General features: G+C 35.4%; 1 protein-coding gene across 1 annotated transcript; it reads left to right on the forward strand.

Annotated features, from left to right (window-relative positions):
• Positions 1-3336: 3336 nt before the first annotated feature.
• On the forward strand, positions 3337-7940 carry LOC149529125 (large ribosomal subunit protein eL32z-like). The gene is made up of 3 exons (XM_089809079.1): positions 3337-3481; positions 7142-7323; positions 7597-7940. The coding sequence occupies exons 1-3, from the start codon at positions 3386-3388 to the stop codon at positions 7724-7726; spliced, it is 408 nt and encodes a 135-aa protein (XP_089665205.1). The 5' UTR covers positions 3337-3385; the 3' UTR covers positions 7727-7940.
• Positions 7941-18453: the final 10513 nt, after the last annotated feature.

The raw sequence follows: 18453 nt of genomic DNA on the forward strand, positions 1-18453 counted from the left end.
TAAGACATTTGATAGGCAACATTATTAAAGGTAACTTGTGGCTTGAGAGTTTATTTAATGTGAGGGTTTATTTAACGTAACTTGCTAGTGGTCGACTTGTGGCTTGGTTTGGTATAAGTAGATGGTCTTGTCTTGTCATTATTCATCATCCAGCTTGGAGAAGAGGATGTGGAGGAGGAGTGAACTTTTAAGTGCTAATAGCTATGGCTTGGAAAACAAGGAGATTGCTTGGTGGGCTTGTGAGCACAAGTTGAGATCTTCCTTGGAGGTTTCTACCAGAGTGTGGATCTAGACTAGCTAAAGTTGGGATTGGATTTTGAGGGATCTTGCAAAATTACTATTGTAATTGCTTATGTATTTGGTGGTAACCTAGAAGGCCTTACAACCAGGCATGTTGGATGTAAATCTTATGATTATATTATGAGAATTAGCATTATTTTGGATCTAATTATCTATATTATTATTTATTCTTCTGTTGTGTAGTTATTTGCTAGGGGCTAGGACATTTCCTTTGGGGATTCTCTTGCCTTGCATTGCACCAAGTGGTATTAGAGTGACGATTGTTCCTGAGCGTGTAAATAGATCACCAAGGTTGAGGCAGTTTTCACTAGGACCTTGGGAGGACATGTAGATGGATCTATGGTTGCAAAGATGGAAGATTGAGCTTGTTCTGAAAGATTGATTTGTTGGTGATTTGTTACAGAGGGTTTGCGAAGATCTTGGAAGATGGCTCCGAGAGGATTGGACCCTCAGATGATTGTGAATCTCCGTGATGTGGTGGAGAGGAGGTTTTCTGAGATGTCTACGTGGTTTGAAGCTAGCTTGGCTGATTGAGTTAAGGATGGGGTGAGGAAGGCATTCCATAGGTGTTTGTGGAGTTGGAGTCTACCGATTTGGAAGAGAGTTATGTGGCTAGTTAGAAGACTTGTTCAAGAGAGAAGATGGCATCCCAAGGTCGAGGTTGAAGAGGTTGGTTTTGTTGATCAGTTTGTGAAGTTTGATACAGAACCTGTAGAGCAACTAGAGGTTTTTGTTGAGGATATTCCTAACCTTTTTGATGTTGGGATGGGGATTGGTTTTCATGATCAGTTGGTTGAGTTTGACATGAAGATTGGAGAGCACTCGGTCGTGGATGATCTAGTCATTGTTGGTGGTGACTTGTATGTTGTAGAGCATCTTTTTGTGAGCAATAAGACCACTAGTGTTGTAAGCTTGGAATGTATTCATGGAGATCTACATATTGTTGCTAATATGGAGTTTCTTGCTGCTAGAGTGCATTCATTAGTTGCTGATGTGGATGAGGGTTTTCTGATGAAGCATTATGTTTAGTTTGTTCCTGGGAGTGAGTATGTTGATTGGATGGTTGAGATTCTGGTGTTTGACAAAGTGATGCAAATGTGGATGATTTGCATGTTGGTTTTCTTGCCTTTGTTGAAGTGGAAGCCTTTGGTGAAGATGAAGATGGTTGCATATATTTCTTTTGGCATCAAAGTGTGGGACACACTTTTCTATCTACTTGGGGAGTTTGATGCAAGAGCATCTTGCATCAAAAAATAAAAGGGGAAATTATTTTGTTTTTGTTTTTGTTTTTTTTAAAAGAGAAAAAAAATTGTGGAGGAGAGAGAAAGTGACAAAAATTAGTAGTCAAATAATAAAAATAAATAAAAAGTGGAGAAAAGAGGGAAAAGGTATTTAATAGGTGGCATTATTAAATGCAACTTGTGGCTTGAGGGTTTATTTAATGTGAGGGTTTATTTAATGTAACTTGCTAGTGGCCGACTTGTGGCTTGGTTTGGTACAAGTAGAGGGCCTTGTCTTGTCATTATTCATCATCTAGCTTGGAGAAGAGGATGTGGAGGAGAAGCAAACTTTGAAGGGCTAATAGCCGTAGCTTAGAAAACAAGGAGGTTGCTTGGTGGGCTTGAGAGCACAAGTTGAGATCTTCCTTGGAGGTTTCTACCATAATATGGATTTGGACTAGCTAGAGTTGGGATTGGATCTTGAGGGATCTTGCAGAATTACTATTGTAATTGCTTATGTATTTGGCCGTGACCTGGAAGGCCTTATAGTTGGGCATGTTGGATTTAAATCTTATAATTATATTATGAGAATTGACATTATTTTGGATCTAATTATTTGCGTTATTATTTATTCTTCTGCTGTGTGGTTATTTGCTGGGGGCTAGGACATCTCCTTTAGGGATCTTCCTGCCTTTCACTACACCACTGAACAGTTTCAAACCCTTATTGTTGACGAAAGAAATTCACTCGATGCCACCACTGACTATGACTAGAAAGTAAATACATTTAATTGATGTTTATCCTTTCACCCTACTTGTAGTGAATACATTTAATCCATCCTTATCTACAATTCCCTTCCTTTCGTTGTTTCCCTATCAACTTCATTGATTAAAATTCCTATTGCCATCATCTAATAAACAATTTGGAATTTGTGGAAAGATTTTTTTTTTTGAATAAATAGACCTCAAAACTTATGGTCCTAAAAATTGTTGGGTTTCCAAAATTAATGAGTATAAAAAATCGGGAACATAATTTCCGAACTAATTAGAGTTAGAGTGAATATCAAACATCAAATTAACAGTTGTAAATCAATGGACTTAACACACACATTCTAAAGAAGATTGTTGCTCAGAACCGTTCAATAGAAATTTAGGGAATCTTAAACAAAGAGAAGGGATTTAAATAAAATGGTCATTTGGTTTGATCTTATTAACAAATATAGATGATAGCATGAACTTTCAACAAAAGCTCACCATTGCTAATTGCCATAAATTTTGTGTGCAATAAACCAAAAGCAAGAAAGAAAGAGATCCAAATGTTATGAAATAAGGTAAAAAAATTCACGAAGACCAGGAAAAATAACTAACACATCATTTAACCTTAACTTAATTTTTTTTCATATTTAAAATGAAGTACAAGAGAGGAAGAATATAAATGTGTTCAAGAAGCCATACACAATGCATAAAGATCTAATTAGATTTTATTTTAAACAATGTACTAAAATTAGCTAAATTTAATTTTCCTCTGCCATTAAATAGTAGAAAAACAATAATAATTGATTTTATTTAAATATATATAAATTTTACAACTATGTACAATTATTATTATTTTTTCCCCCAAAGATGATTGATTAATTTAAAAAGAAATCCAACAAAATGCCCATTAAAAATAAACAAAATAAATAACTAAAAATTGGCAGCCACTTAAATTTCCATCTCTCTCAAACAAGGTTTGTGCTGGAAACTGATGGTTTACTAAAGATTTTAAGGGGTTTCTCTCGTGATAAATCAAACAAGAAATTTCTTCATTTCTTTTTACATTGGCGAAGGAGTAGGGTAGCGGCGTGGAGCAGAGCGAGGAAGAAGATGCCGATGCCTCAGCCGCTCTTAAACAAGAAGATTGTTAAGAAGCGTGTGAAGAGATTTAAGAGACCTCAGAGCGATCGCAGGATTACTGTCAAGGTGTTTAGCAATTTTGTTGATCTTATGTGCTTTTGGTTAAGAGTAATGTGCTATGGAAGTAATGCTGATTTGGTCTGTTTGTGGGTTTTTGTTTTTTTTCTTCAATGTATACATCCAGATGCCGTTTCATCAAGCCCACATTCTGTGTTAATATTATTTTTTTCGATCTGAAGTTCTCTGACTTCATTTTTTAGTATTAAGGTTTTCCTATTTCAAGGTTTTCTAATATGGGTTTTTAAGAGTCGTGGTATATATTGACGGAATGCCTGAACGGTGGTTTGCTTCTATTTTGTGATTGTTGTATTGTTTGATCGAGTTTTTTTTTTTTTGACTCCGTCATATCATTTTCCGGATGGAATTGAATTTCCTGCTTTTATTCAGCACTTTAAGCATATAAGTAATCTTATACATTGATTATGTATTTTCCAGATATAAGTAGATTTCCTACTTTTATTTAGCTTTGTGATCATATAAATGATCGTATACATTGATTATATATTACTTATTAGATAGTTTTGTGATATTTTTTAATGCAAATCGTGACATGGATACCTCGGCAGGGAAGTAGTCACTGCCATTGTTTGGTCTATTGCAAACTTGTTTCAGGGGAATGGTTTCAGTCAAGTGGTGCGGATTACCCTTGGAGGCCGCAGTTACTTCTCAGCCACACTGTCGAGATTTTTTCTTGGCCTGTACACAAAGCGTTGCCTTCATCCTTCCCTCTTTTCCTGTTGCTGGGCGAATGCTTCGTCTGGCTTTTGCAATGCGCCGCCCTTTTAGGGTTTGGCGATTCGGCTATTTTCTATTTTGTCAATCCTTATTAAAGTGCTTATGCGTGCTCGAATAATTTATTCGGTTTTAGTCTTTTCCTGTTTATGAATTGACTTTTCCACCCAAAGGAAAAACCACCTTTGTTTTACAGATCCGCATGTATGTATTTTAAATTGTCTATAAGATTTTATTATTCTTGTCTTTTCTCATAAACAACTAAGTATTCATGCACTGCATTATTGTTTATGTAGATCAATAATTGACAAGAATGATGGCATTTAGCACATTCATAATGTTTGGGTTTGATTCGCTATAGAATTATTATTGATATTCAGCAACTCAGTGGCAACCTCGCTGAAACTTGTATAAGATTCAGAAAATTACCAGGTCCATTAGAATATCTCAATTCTCTTAGGAGGCTTTTTGGAGTATTTTGACCTCTTCCTAATGTACCCCTTCTCTGTCACAGATATCTCCATGTCAAACATATCTGTTCATTTCTGACTCATTCTCAGCCTTTTGGTGTATAGCCAATAGATGCATCTCTGAACAACTTCCTGTACGATTAATTCAATTAATAATCATTTGATAGTATGGTACTTCATTATCGATCAAGATTCAAGATAAATAAAAAATTTAAATTGATAGGTTACAAATATTCAAATAAGCCATATCATATATGTCTATGACTCTATGTTCATGATTTCAATGAAAATTGGAAAATCGTTACAATCACAAAATCAAAATGTAGTTCATGATGAGCCATAACCCTTTTTCATTTATAATTGAGTTATGGCTTATTACAATTGAAAAAGGGTTATAGCTTAGCTGACAATTGACTCAAGACTGTTGTGTCTATCTGAAAGTTTCACACAAAAAAATAGCTTGTATCAGAATTGCTTCTTTAGAGAATTGTTTGAACATTCATTTGTCTGATTATGGTTTCCATCTACTTTTCTTAACAATGATCTGAATGTCGCATTTAGATTTGTTTATGTAGACTGCATGAGTCTACTTTGATCATTTGTAGGCAATAGTTTTCTTTTATTCATAAGTTTGAGGACAAATTTTGGGAAGAGACCATTACCTTGGTTGGGCATTTCTCTTCCCTTCAATAGAAAATTCTTTAGGCTTTTAATAAAAATTTAAACAAATGCTCATAGAGATTAAAAAAACAATTTAGGCCTCTTTCTTTCTCCTGGCTAGTTCTCCTGGCTGAGTGACAACAGAAGGATGTTCCTGGGGCTTATCCTTGCCCTCCTCTCCAGTTTCATTGGACTTTCTTCTTTTCAGTTGACTGAACTCTCACACTCCATATTATTAATCCCTCCAGTGCTTATCCAGATAAATGTGTCTTAAGAAGACAGAAACTTGGAGAGAAAGCATGCTGGTTTTGCAACACCATTAGAGGAAGTTCATATAGCCTCTCTTCATGTCATTTGCTTTTCTGCCTTGCACAGCTAGTCCAACAACCTTAGCATGTTAATTTTTTACTTGAATGTGCTTCTTTCTTCTTTCTATTTTCTACTGTTCTTATCCCATAGTACAGGTAGCTTTGTCAAAATTGAATGTCACCTTATCAAAGGAAACCATATCATAGTATTTCAGGATTATGTTTATATTATATAACATTATGGCTGAGGGAAGCTCATAGGGAGTGTTACAGGTCCCTGTGGATGTGCTTAGATGTGCATCCATGCGCATCCATCCAGAGCTGTAATGCTTCCTGTGAGCTTCCCTATGCATCTGCCTCTGCCTCTGGCTCCAAATGCATCCATTCCCGCATCCAGGCACTGGGCAAGAGAATCTGGTAATTAAGGATTTTAAGAATAAAAAATAGACTGTTACATGTCCATGTTAATTTCCTGGCCAACCAAAATATTAAAATAAATAACTGCAGAATTAGGAAATGAATAAGTGATAATAACAAATGTTCCTGAAAACAGAAGGGAAAACAAATTAGTAAACTAAAAAATACATGATTTGAAAAGAAATGTCCGCGGTGTTGAACATCACCCAGACTGAGAAAAGAGAACCCTAAGTGACATTACATGGAGTATTATATAGTGCTTTTAAATTTTAGCAAATCCATGTTGTGTAGATTGTGGACATTTTTTTTGTCTTGCAGTTATTTGTGTGATGAAACTGTTAAAGCCACAAAGTCATGTCTGTTGATTTTCACATCCTTACAAAACAGAGAAGTGGTCTTCTGCAGGGAGGAGCTTCACTACTGACAGAAACCAGGACCTGTCAAAATTTGGCTAAGAAAAAAAATCAATTTTACCATGTTTTGGTTTCAAATTTGATCCATTAACTTTCAGGATCCCACGAATGAGGTATTTTTTAGTTTTAACAAATTATGGCTAACATCATTTTCATTGCAATCCTTTCAATATTGGCCTTCAATGAATGTTCTTGCTCTCAAGTGCCTTACTCTAAGGGAATGCCTGTTGGCAAAAAATGATTTTGTATGATCCCATGCAGATGTGAGAATGTGTGCTTTATCTGTACCTTATTAGTTTGATACCTTACATTCAAATATCAGATCATGTATAAAATGGATTTATAGTGGTTCTATAAACATATTGTGACATTCTAATGGCAATCTGTGTATGCAACATATGCTCTGATAATTTTTTTGGTTTGGTTTAGTTAATAATATCTTCCATCTGAAAGGAATCAATCACCGAAGGAAGAATTGCAGATATAATATCATTATCTGAGATGGATAATTGGAAGTTTAATATATGTTGTATGATGTGGGATTTATAAATGAACTGTTGTTCTGTTTCAATAGTAGTTGAAATGAGACAAATTAAGATCAGTTATCTTGTATGTTAGTGTAGTGTTTCTCACTGCATAAGTTGTTTTGTTGCAATCGTTTGACAGGAGAGCTGGCGTAGACCAAAAGGTATTGATTCACGTGTAAGAAGGAAGTTTAAAGGATGCACCCTCATGCCCAACATTGGTTATGGATCGAACAAAAAAACCAAGCACTACTTGCCTTCAGGATTTAAAAAGTTTGTTGTACACAATGCTAGAGAGCTGGATCTTTTGATGATGCACAATAGGTATGCTTGTTGCTTTTTTCTATAAGTTAATAGATTGTTAATATTTTTGCAAAGAAGTTTCAATCCACAGTTTTTTTATGTTGGGGTTATTTGCTAATTGCCTTGTATGATGTTCTGTCTCTTGCGGTTGCATGAAACCCAATATTCCATAGCTCATTCCTTTTTATATTTAGCAGCAAATACTTTTCCTGTTGGCACTTAACTTCTAGGTAGATTAATCTTATTTTAGTGCTAGACATGAGAGTTTTGATAGAATTTTATTTATTATGATAGGACTTACTGTGCTGAAATTGCACACAATGTTTCAACCCTGAAGAGAAAGGCCATTGTTGAGCGAGCTGCACAACTTAACATCATGGTTACCAACATGCTAGCCAGAATACAAAGCCAGGAAGATGAGTAGAAGTGGGTCTTTTGTTTCTTTGGGGATGGGGATTCAAGAATATTTTTGTTCAGTTGAATATTATTTATCAATTCGTGAACAGTGTATTTAGCATAGTTTTGGTTTAGCTTGTTTTTATGTATTGAATCTGCAGTGCTCAGGAATTTTTTTAATTTTGCCCAATATACAATTTTGGTTCAAGGGAAAATCTTAAACTTTTTTCAATGTCTAAAAACTTTTGTATCACATGGGTAATCACCTAATGTGAGTGCCTATTCTACTACAAAAGTGTTAGCAAGCGTAGGATAGATGTTAAATATCTTTTTGACTTCATTTTCTGTTTTATTTTCTGGGTGGTAAAGGCTTTAGAAGGTTTGAGAAACTTCAGTTATCTTCACTGACAATTTTTGCTATGCTTGCTGAACTTCTTTACTGAGTAGTGAAGCATTTTAATGCTCGGAAATGCATTGCTTCCTTGAAGTATGTTTGAGATTTTGGGATGGAGTGGAGCCTTGAGATTGGAAATTTCTTCGTGGAAAATATTATCATTTTAGCACTTATTCAACAAGTTTGTTTAGGTGTTACAGAATTTTTTATTTTTATATTAAGTATCAACAAGACAAAAAAAAATTACAATATCCACGAAATAGCAAATAGGGAGAGAATAGATTCAGTGTCAGTACGGGGACCACCAAAAAATGCAAGAGTAACCTGGGACAGCTACACCAAGAGCACTTGAATAATCAAAGACCCACATATTTGCAGAAATTACATTATCAACAGTATTAAATGGCAGCTACAAAGTTCAGATATTGTCTTCCTCCTCTGAAGACTAAGACTGGGAGGTAGGGGGAGATACCAAGGCTTGCACAGGCATTCTCTCATTGAGAACTCTAGCCTCTCTACTACTGGAGGCTACTGGTGGTTTGCCTTTAACCTGTCGGAGACAGGAAGCCAGCGCAGTATTGAAGTCCTCATGAGCAGGTTCAGTTGTAAATCCATATGCAACATCCTTGCTTTTCTTGTGGCGTTAAATCTATAATGATGCTGCGAGAAATGATCTATGGATTGGTAAACTCAACAATTTTGCATATTGGTAAAATGTGGGCATGTGGGCAAATCTGGGTGGTTTCATAGGAAAAGGGTAATTAAGTCTAATGATGCATTTCGTCTTGGTAATTAATGTTAGGATGTGAAGTCCAATGGTCACATGTTTGTTCATTTTCCCATATCTCATTGTATTGGAAGGGCTTTTTTATAAATGTCTCCATGCAAGATACTGATTAGTACTAGATATTTCTCTGTGTAAGAGTGGATATAGGCAATTGTCCAACTAATATAAATCAAATCTCATGTTTTTGTTTCATTTTTCTATTTTTAATTGAGTTTCTTTGCTTGTTTTAAATTTATAATTGGAATTAGAGCGAAGGTGAGGCTAGAGCAAAGATAGATGAAAATGAAGTCGACTGTCATTAATGAATTTATTGAAAACTGAAGTTTGGTAGAGAGTGATGGTGAGCTTGCGAAGACCATAAGAATTCACCATGTGCTTTGGCGGGATGGCTAGGGAAATAAGTTTGAAGCTTAATCGGAAGAAGATTTTGAAGCTCTCAAATTTGAGCTTAGTGTAATTCTTGAAGGCACAGATGATGTGCAACATAAGAAAGCCATCATAAAAAAATTGTGGAAGAGGGCAAAGGAGAACAAAACTGGCAAGTGGGTAAAGGATTTAGTGTTGATCATTTATGAAATGGGTTTCTCTGACATCTAGTTTCAGCCTAGATGATCCAAATGCTTTTTTGCTTCCAATGTTCATAGGATGATGTAGTCGAGTTACCATGTGCATGCCCTTTGAGAAGAAATGCTTGTGAGAGACGAGAAGTTCATTGTGGAAGAAGATGAAGGGGCAGATAGAGGAATAGAGAAAGTTACAGGATAGAGACTCAAACATTAGAAGAGCAACCTCTATTTAGCATAGACAGAGGCGTTAAAGCTTCCAACAAGTTTTGTTCTTGATAAAGAGGAACAATTCCTCTACCGTGCAAGATGATGAGGACAACCCATTGTAGAACAAAGAGGATGTGAATCAATTTTCTAATAAGGACTTGTACTAGTCACTTGCCACAATGTGGCATGATAAACGCGCCCCATGACTCTTCCAATTGTGAGGAAAGAAATATTGATTGGGTTTCTTATAAGGATCATGGTGGGCAAAGTCATTCACAACTTGTGAATAAAATACTCCCTACACGCATCGGTCAAGATGCTTCAAAACAACCTCACATCACTAGCTTTCAATGCACATGGACTGGGCTCCAGCTCATATCATTGCAAACCAAGAATAAGAATGAAGCTCTCCATAATTTTGATACCTTGATGATGATTATCGTTTCAAGAATGAAAATGCATCTCTCCATGATTTTGGTCTCCTCAATGATGGCTTTCTTTGGTCTCTCTCTGTGGCACACAATGGTTTACTACATGTCGCTCCAAGGAAATCTTGTGGCATACAAACAATCATGGTGGTCAGAAAGATCCTTCAATCATTGCCAGTCATGATAAAGGCAAAATTAGTGATGCTTTGCGGGCTCAACCAACTATAACTAAGACTGCAAACTTAAGTGCATAATATAAACATTGGGAACCATGTTGTTAACAAAGACCTTATTCAACGTCTTTGTCATGCTAGTTTTAGAGGAAGTGTAATTGAAAAGCTACATATTGTGTTATGCAAGGTCACAAGCAATTGTGGATTCATGATTGTCAGGATGGTTTTTGCTCCTTGAGGGAGCTAGAATTGTTTTCACCTATGTGCCTAAGAAGAATTTGTACTTTGTTGGAATTGAGGATGTTTTTACTTATTCTCACGGTGTGACTATTACTATAAATCCAAATGAAGTTGTTGCTCTAGGAGCGTTTGTTTAGGTTGGAGTGTTGGTGGCAATGTCAATTATATTGTGCTTATAAATGTCACCCTGATGTCACATGGGTTGGAAACTTTTGGTAGTGAAATGACAAAAACCATTTCGCAGAATACCACTATACCCACTTTGAAATCTAAGGCGTTTTCTATAGTTGCCAATGGTTAGACAAGTGTTGAAATGACCATTTGGTAAGAACATGAGTTTGTAAGCAACAATAAGTCTCTTGGGAGTTCCGGTTGGATGGAATACCACCCGCTCCTCTAGGGGTGCCTCAAATAGAAGTTCAGGTTGACATTGATTAAAAGGGTATCATAATGAAATACAAACTCATAAAATTGGTTAACAACTAACAAGATAACAATGCACAATAACAACAAAGCCAACACATAACATAATGATTTTTGTTCTTAGGAAAATCCTTGATCAAAGGGGAAAACCTTAGTGGGGATGCTACCTACTAGATATTGTACTAATATATAAATTCCTTGTTAAAGGATTTGACCCTATTAGGAGTTAATTACAATGTATTTAGTACACTTGTCCTTGTTAAAGGACCATAATCCATGTTATAATGTTTACAACACTGTTAGGAGTTTTAATGAGAACAAAAAAGCTCACGGCTTGAGCACACTGCTCCAACACGAAAGGTTAAACCACCTTCTAGATAACTAATCCAAAAGTTTGAACTGACTAAACAACAACAAACTTGTTTTTATAGTTTTTTTGAAGTCCACTAGTAATGATAGATTCCACTCATACTTGTTCTCAAAGCATCTGTGAATTAGTAGTGGTTAATCACAATGAAATACAAGCTTATAAAATTGATCACCAACAGGATAGGATTGCACGATAAGAAGAAAGCCAACATCATAACACAATGATTTTTGTTCACGAGGAAAATCCTTGATCAGAGGGCAAAACTCAACGGGGATGGTACCCACTAGTTAGTTTACTAATATATAAATTCCTTGTTAAATGATATGACCCTGTTAGGAGTCAATTACAATGCATTTAGTACACTTGTCCTTGTTAAAGTACTGGAAACCCTGTTAAAAGGATTGATCCTTGCTAAAGTACCCGAAACCTTGTTAAAAGGTTTACAACATTGGTACGAGTTGATGAGAACAAAAAGGCTTGTTACTTGAGCACAATGCCAAGACATGAAAGGTTAAAGCACCTTCTAGATAACATTACAAATGAAGGAAATAACTTTCCTTTATACCAATTACAAGCAAGCAATTAGGTCAACTTGTTAAGACTTCCTCAATGTTCAAATAAATGTTAGGACCACACTAAGGCATACACGCCCTTTTAAGCAATTATACAACTATTACAAATATTAATTTACATGCTAGAATCCATAATTAACTCTTGTCAATTAAGATCAACACGCTACACTATCCAGTCAATTGCTAATATAATATATCACATGTTACATGTTTGACTGTTCCAGTTGATCCCCAAATATATACACACACAACAAAGTCTTCTAACATTATCAATGCTCGCAAACATTAAGTCTAGCTTGTCAGTAAGTTATATCCAAAATATTACAACCGCCCCTAACATAATGATATTAGCTAATATCTTCTAACTGATCTCTTTCCTCAAGAAAGATATGCAGTACTTTTGATCCCATCGGTTGCTTGGATCAAGACAATTTGCAACCAAAAAGGTAAATCAAGTGCCTACAAACATTGTTAACCAAATTTGATCAAAAGAACTCTTATACTTAGCACTGCTCAATTGGACCACTCCCCTTTGTAATCACAAAAAATGGTCATCCAGACTATGAGCCCCCTTTCTAGCATTTTTGCTTAATTTATCTATTGCTTATCTTTAATGAAATCCTCAAAAATCTATTTACTCGATTATAACCTATTGTTTGACCACTTTATCATAAGTCTCTTATTTAATTAAAAGAACATGTTCTCTTTTAATTAAATAAAAAGACCCACTTCCCACTTATCCTAAGTGTGCACACAAAACATTATTCCAATTTTAAAAACAAGAGGTATGGGCATTTTTGTCTATACATGAATGCACAATTTTCTATTTTTAAAATAACTTTAATTCTCCTCCACTCATTTCTTTCCCTCTCAAAAGTCAATTGTTGATTGTGATTGGTGGAGTTGTTTGTGCACATGGATCACTCAAGATGCATTGTCCTTTCTTGATTATGCCTCTTTTGCCTCTTAATCTCTACCGTCCTTTTATCTTTAAAAGGAGGGCTCTCTTCACATTCTCTCATCTTAAACTCTTTATGTTGTAGGATTTCTAGGAGCTTTGAAGGACTTGGAGCACTCATGCATTTGCATCTCATATTTGCTTTCTTATGCTTGAATCATGACATTCTTAGTTTAGATTTCTTCTATGCTCATAACTTAAATCACCTAGTCTAAATAGGAGGCTTTGCAATCTTTCATACTTGTTAGCTTGCATCTTGCATCTCATTTGGTTTAGCTCTCATCTTGCATTGCATGAGCATTGTTGATTCTTGGATGCTAGCACTCTTGCTTCCATATTTGAATCTTTCATTCTATGGTGCACCTTGCAAGGGTTGCATGAGCTAGGTTCATTTGAGATTCATCATCTCATAGCCTTTGCATGTCATAGATAGGAAGTTATAAGCCGCCTCTTGAGATGTTTTCTTTCATGGGTATTCTCAAGTATAAGGGTTTATAAAAGTGTGCCACATTTTTTGTATACATAAATGGCGTCCACCATGGGGCTCGAGCCCACGACCTTTTGATACACATTTTTGAACCTTTCACATCAATCTATTCATATGAACCCGCCATATAAGCTTTCTTCATCTACAAATCTCAAGTCTTTTGGAGGCTATTTGGATGATCAACTTAAGAATATAAACATAAGAAACCATTTAAAAATGAAGATCACCATGTCTCATCTAATTGAATACAAAAAGAAAAGAGCTATTCAAGAGACCATAAAGGTCCACTATTGAAATAGCTAAATCAAAGCAAATATAGGTTCTTGAATCCATTATTAAAGAAATGTGTTCTAAAGCACCCAAAGGAAAAGAAAACTCAAAATCTATATGGATTCCCAAGTCTCTCTTGAAAGACTTGAGTCTTGAAAATAAATTGAAGTTGACATTCAAGCTTCCAAAGGCTTCCACTCCACCACCTTCCAAGCATCTTCCTAAAAAGCTTCCAAAGCTTTCCACTCCATCTTCTTCTTCTAATATCTTAACACTAAATACTTTGAAACCTCAAGTTATTCCCTCCATGATTCTTTCGTCATTCCACCACCCTTCAAGGTGTGTGTCAATGTTGATCTTGCCTACTTTGTCACCTATACTTATACAACATTTTCAAGCTTACACTTACCTGCTATCCATCCTCCTAGCCTCCCAAGGCATGGACTCTTCTTATCCTCCATATACTTTTTCTACTATCATCTCCCTTTCGTCACCATATCAACACCTTTGAGCATACCTTTCTATGGTCTTGGCTTATTATGACTTATTCTTCTAATAAGAGCACTATTCATTCTATCTAGAAAAAAAAATCAAAAAAATCAAAAAAAAGGAAACAAAAAACATGCCTTGGTGAAAACTTGGTAAACGGGTGCCTTGGGTAGCAAAAGTAGAGAAATAAATCCATCCTATGGTGAAAACTACTTCTTGTGGTGCCTTAGGCAAGTACTATGATGAAAACCTAGCAAATAGGCATCGTGCGTAATTCTTCCATCTTTCTACTTTGATCTTGACAATGTTGAGCTATCATTGTGTATTGGCTATCTTATCCATCAACTTCCCTTTTGTACTTGCTCATTCATTTAGAGCCTTTATATCTAGCTTCATTCTTATTGCTCTATCTTATCGTTGTCCTATCGTAGCACTCGTAGCACTCAACTTCATCACAGGGCCTTTAGTAGCTGCACTAATCAGTTGTTATTGGAATTTTTCCCTGCAAGGACAGATACCTAATCTTTTCCGTGATGTCTCTTGCTTTCTTCTTCTTTTGTTGTACTTGTTCTTTTGTGGACACCATTTGGTGCTACGTTTGTCTGCTATTTTCTTGGTGTAAGCTTCCAGTCCCATAGACTCTTGTTGTGGTCTTTTGTTGGACATTAATAATATTATCTTATCTTATCGTATCTATCCAATTGACCCCTTGGTCTTGATCACATAAATCAAAACATGGTTCTCACAATCCTCTTGACATGTCCACTCTTTTGGCCTATGTACTTTCATGACATCATGTCACTATCCTATATGTTATCTCACTTATTAGCTTCCACTGCTTATCCTATATGCAATCTCACTCATTGGCTTCCACTACTTATCCTATATGTAATCTTGCTTGTTAGCTTCCACTGCTTATCTTACATGCTATCTCCTTTCTTGGTTTTCTTGGCTTGTCCAAAACATGTTTCATATGACTGTCTTTCCCTAGCTTGGGTACTCTTGAGAAGTCTATCCTTGAGGATCACATTCTTCTTGCTCCATCTATCTTAGCTTATACACCAACTTGCTACTCCATCATATCCTATACCTTGCCAGATACTTGAACAAAATGATGTGATCTTGCTTAAGAGCTAGTTAATCCTACCCAATAGTGAAATCATGGAAACAAGTGCTACTTGAGACCCTTGCACTTATGTCTATCAACATATCTCTTTGCGCTCTTAACCATTCATCTCATGTTGCTTTTTCATTGCCTAGCTTGGAACTAATTCTCATCTAGGTCTAGGAGGCACGAATTGCATAGCTTATCATGGGTCTCCTTTTTATGCTGAAGTTTTTTTGGCAACTCTCAAACAAATATTTTTCAACACTTTCCCTTGACAACGAGTGTTTTTCAACACTTATCATATACTTTAGCTATAGTCTAGGATGTTACGATACTTTTCATTGGCAGACTTGAATCCTAAAGAGATAGTCATGTGGCTTACACACACACACAAACACTAAAATTGGTTGAGACTTGATTAATCGACTTATTTTACTTTGTGTGTTGTCTATGATGATTTCTTTGCTAAGTATTCCCTCCCTAATGGTCTCTTGAGGATGTAATGGACTAGAGGACTGGGGAATGGGGCATGTTTTCTTTTTCTTTCTGCTTGTGGGTATACTTTGTCGATCTTAGGTGTCTTGAGCTTCTTGCTTATTGCGCTTGATGCTTAGGATGTACAACGAATCATCCATGTCTATTGTTTTTGCAAGTGCATGCTTATGGCCATCTTAACATTTTGTGTCTCAATGCAAGCATAATCTTGCTATGTTGAACTTAGGGAATCTAACTGCACTATTCATTGTTACCTATATGTCTTTGATGCATAGGTTGGATTCTCACATTCTATCCGATATGGATCATATTCATATCCTCATAGTTCACACTAGTGATGATTGTATGATCTTCCAATGTTCTTAATAAAGCTTTATGATAAAAACTAGGACTTATCTATATAACCCTTGCAATTGCACCTTTTGCATACTAGCTTGCATTTTAGGGTTCATTTTAGCTTAGTTTTGCATTTTTGAATGTTGAGAGTCTTATTTATCCACAGACATATTGGCTAACTACATTCACCTTCTCTTGCTTGTTCTCAATCATATCTTTTTATCTCATTTTGGATTTCGCTCGCTTCTTTCGCTATCCTGTCATCACAAGGGGTTAATCTTATCCTAACATTTATCTACCCTTTTGACCTAATTTTTGAAGTCCTCATATTTGCACAAACATTGCACCAATACCTAATTTCGACGTCCTAGATCCATTTTTGGGAGTGAAATCAAAATCTGAGTTCCTCTTTATGGTCGAAATTGTGTTTTAATATTCTTCCTTCTTCTGTATAGTTGGCTAACCTTTTGAGACTTAATCTCCAAATCTTTCTGAGGCAATCATCATTTATTCATTTCTTTATTATTTCTACTCTCTTCCATTATCATTTTTACTCTCTTCCATTCTTCTTGCCCATTCTATTTCATTTCATTTTACCTTCCTCTTTCTTTGACCTAATTCTAATGCTATATCTTTCTTGGTTGAAATCAATTGTGTTGGGGCATCTCTTCATTGCGTGGTGGTCACTCTTTGGTTTTACTTGCTTATTTGTCATCATGGACCTTGCTTTATCTTGATTTGATCGAATCTAGCTCATTTTTGCACCTCCTCTACCTCATTTCAATTTGGATCCCAAGGGGGCGGGAATATTCTATCATCACTACAAATTGCTTTTCTACTATGGCTATTTATTTCTCAAGAGCATATGCTTGACCTTTCCATTTTCTCTTGATTCATCTGCTTTGGCTACTTAGCTTGATATATTAATGCTCATCTCAGGTATTGATATTGTCTATTTTTCTCATAATGTTCAATCCTGCCACTAACAGGTTGAGCGTTTGAGATTTGCTCTCTCTCTCTCTCTCTCTCTCTCTCTCTCTCTCTCCCTCTCTCTCTCTCTGCATTTCGTTCTTTGGAATAAGTTTGTGCTATTTGGTTGACTTCTTCATTCTTTGACTTAATGTGTTCCCAAATTGATCACACATTAATCAAAAAGGGGCAAATGTAATCACCCAAAAACAGTCATCTAGATTATGAGGCCCCTTTCTAACATTTTTGCTTAGTTTATCTATTGCTTATCTTTGATCAAATCCTTAAAAATCTATATTCGATTATAACCTATGGTTTGACCACTTTATCTTAAGTCTCTTATTTAATTAAAAGAACATGCTCCTTTTTAATTAAATAAAAAACTCCACTTCTCACTTATCCTAAGTGTGCACACATAAAACTTTATTTTTTTTAATTTTTAAATAAGAGGAAAATATGTTTTTCTTTACACATAAATGCACAATTTTCTATGTGAGAAGAATCTTCTATTTTAAAAATAAATTTAACTCTCCTCCACACATTTCTTTTTCTCTCAAAAGTGTAATGTACCCATCTTTTTAGCATATTAGTGGAGTTCTTAGCCTCTACGTTCTCCGAAGGCTAAGTGGAGAAATAAGGAGAAATTGATTAAATTAATTTCTTATAAAGTCAAAAAAGAAAAAGAAAAAAGAAAAGAAAAGAAAAAGTGACTTTATATTTAATTAATTTAATTTATTAGAGAGTGTATTAATTATTGGAAGGGGGAAGCTTCTAGTAATTTAACTTTCTAGAAGCACAATTAATTATTGTATTGCAAGAGAGAAGCTTCTAGCGAGTGCATTAATTATTGGAAGGGAGAAACTTCTAGTAATTTAATTTCCTAAAAGCACATTAATTATTGGAAAGGGAGAAACTTCTAGATAATGCAATTATTAAACATTTTATTTTCCTTCTAGAAGGGTGAAGGAAAAGTATAAATATAGGTGAGAGTTTCATTGTTTATCATCCGATTTTGTGAATTGCATTTGTTATCAAGTTGAGAGAAGAAACTAAGGTTTCCGATTTCAGTCAGTCACTGGAGAACGTCAACTCTTTAGTGTTGCAACCATTTGAGGTGGTGAAATATCTATTGAATTTGGTATTTAGGAGAGCTTCAATTCAAGAGTTCTATTTGTGCTTAATTGGAGAAAAGATTTTGACTACTACAGTACACATGCACGATGCCAGGTTGTAGTATCTATGTTTGATTCATTTCCATTCTCTGGCATCACTATTATCATTGTACTTCATCAACATATGATTTTGTTGTGATAATTCAGAATCAAAATTTTGGCATTACTATAGTCATTGTTTTGCATCTAGTTTCCATGTATTTGCACTGATAATACCAAAAGAATTGCACTTGCATATTAGTTCCTTGTAAGAGGATACCACATTCGTATCAAAGCTTGCTTGCCAAGTGTATGACAAAATGTCGAACAAC

Source organism: Cupressus sempervirens, chromosome 11 (assembly GCF_028749045.1).
Source record: "Cupressus sempervirens isolate cs-2001-9-10 chromosome 11, ASM2874904v1, whole genome shotgun sequence".
Lineage (NCBI taxonomy): Eukaryota > Viridiplantae > Streptophyta > Pinopsida > Cupressales > Cupressaceae > Cupressus > Cupressus sempervirens.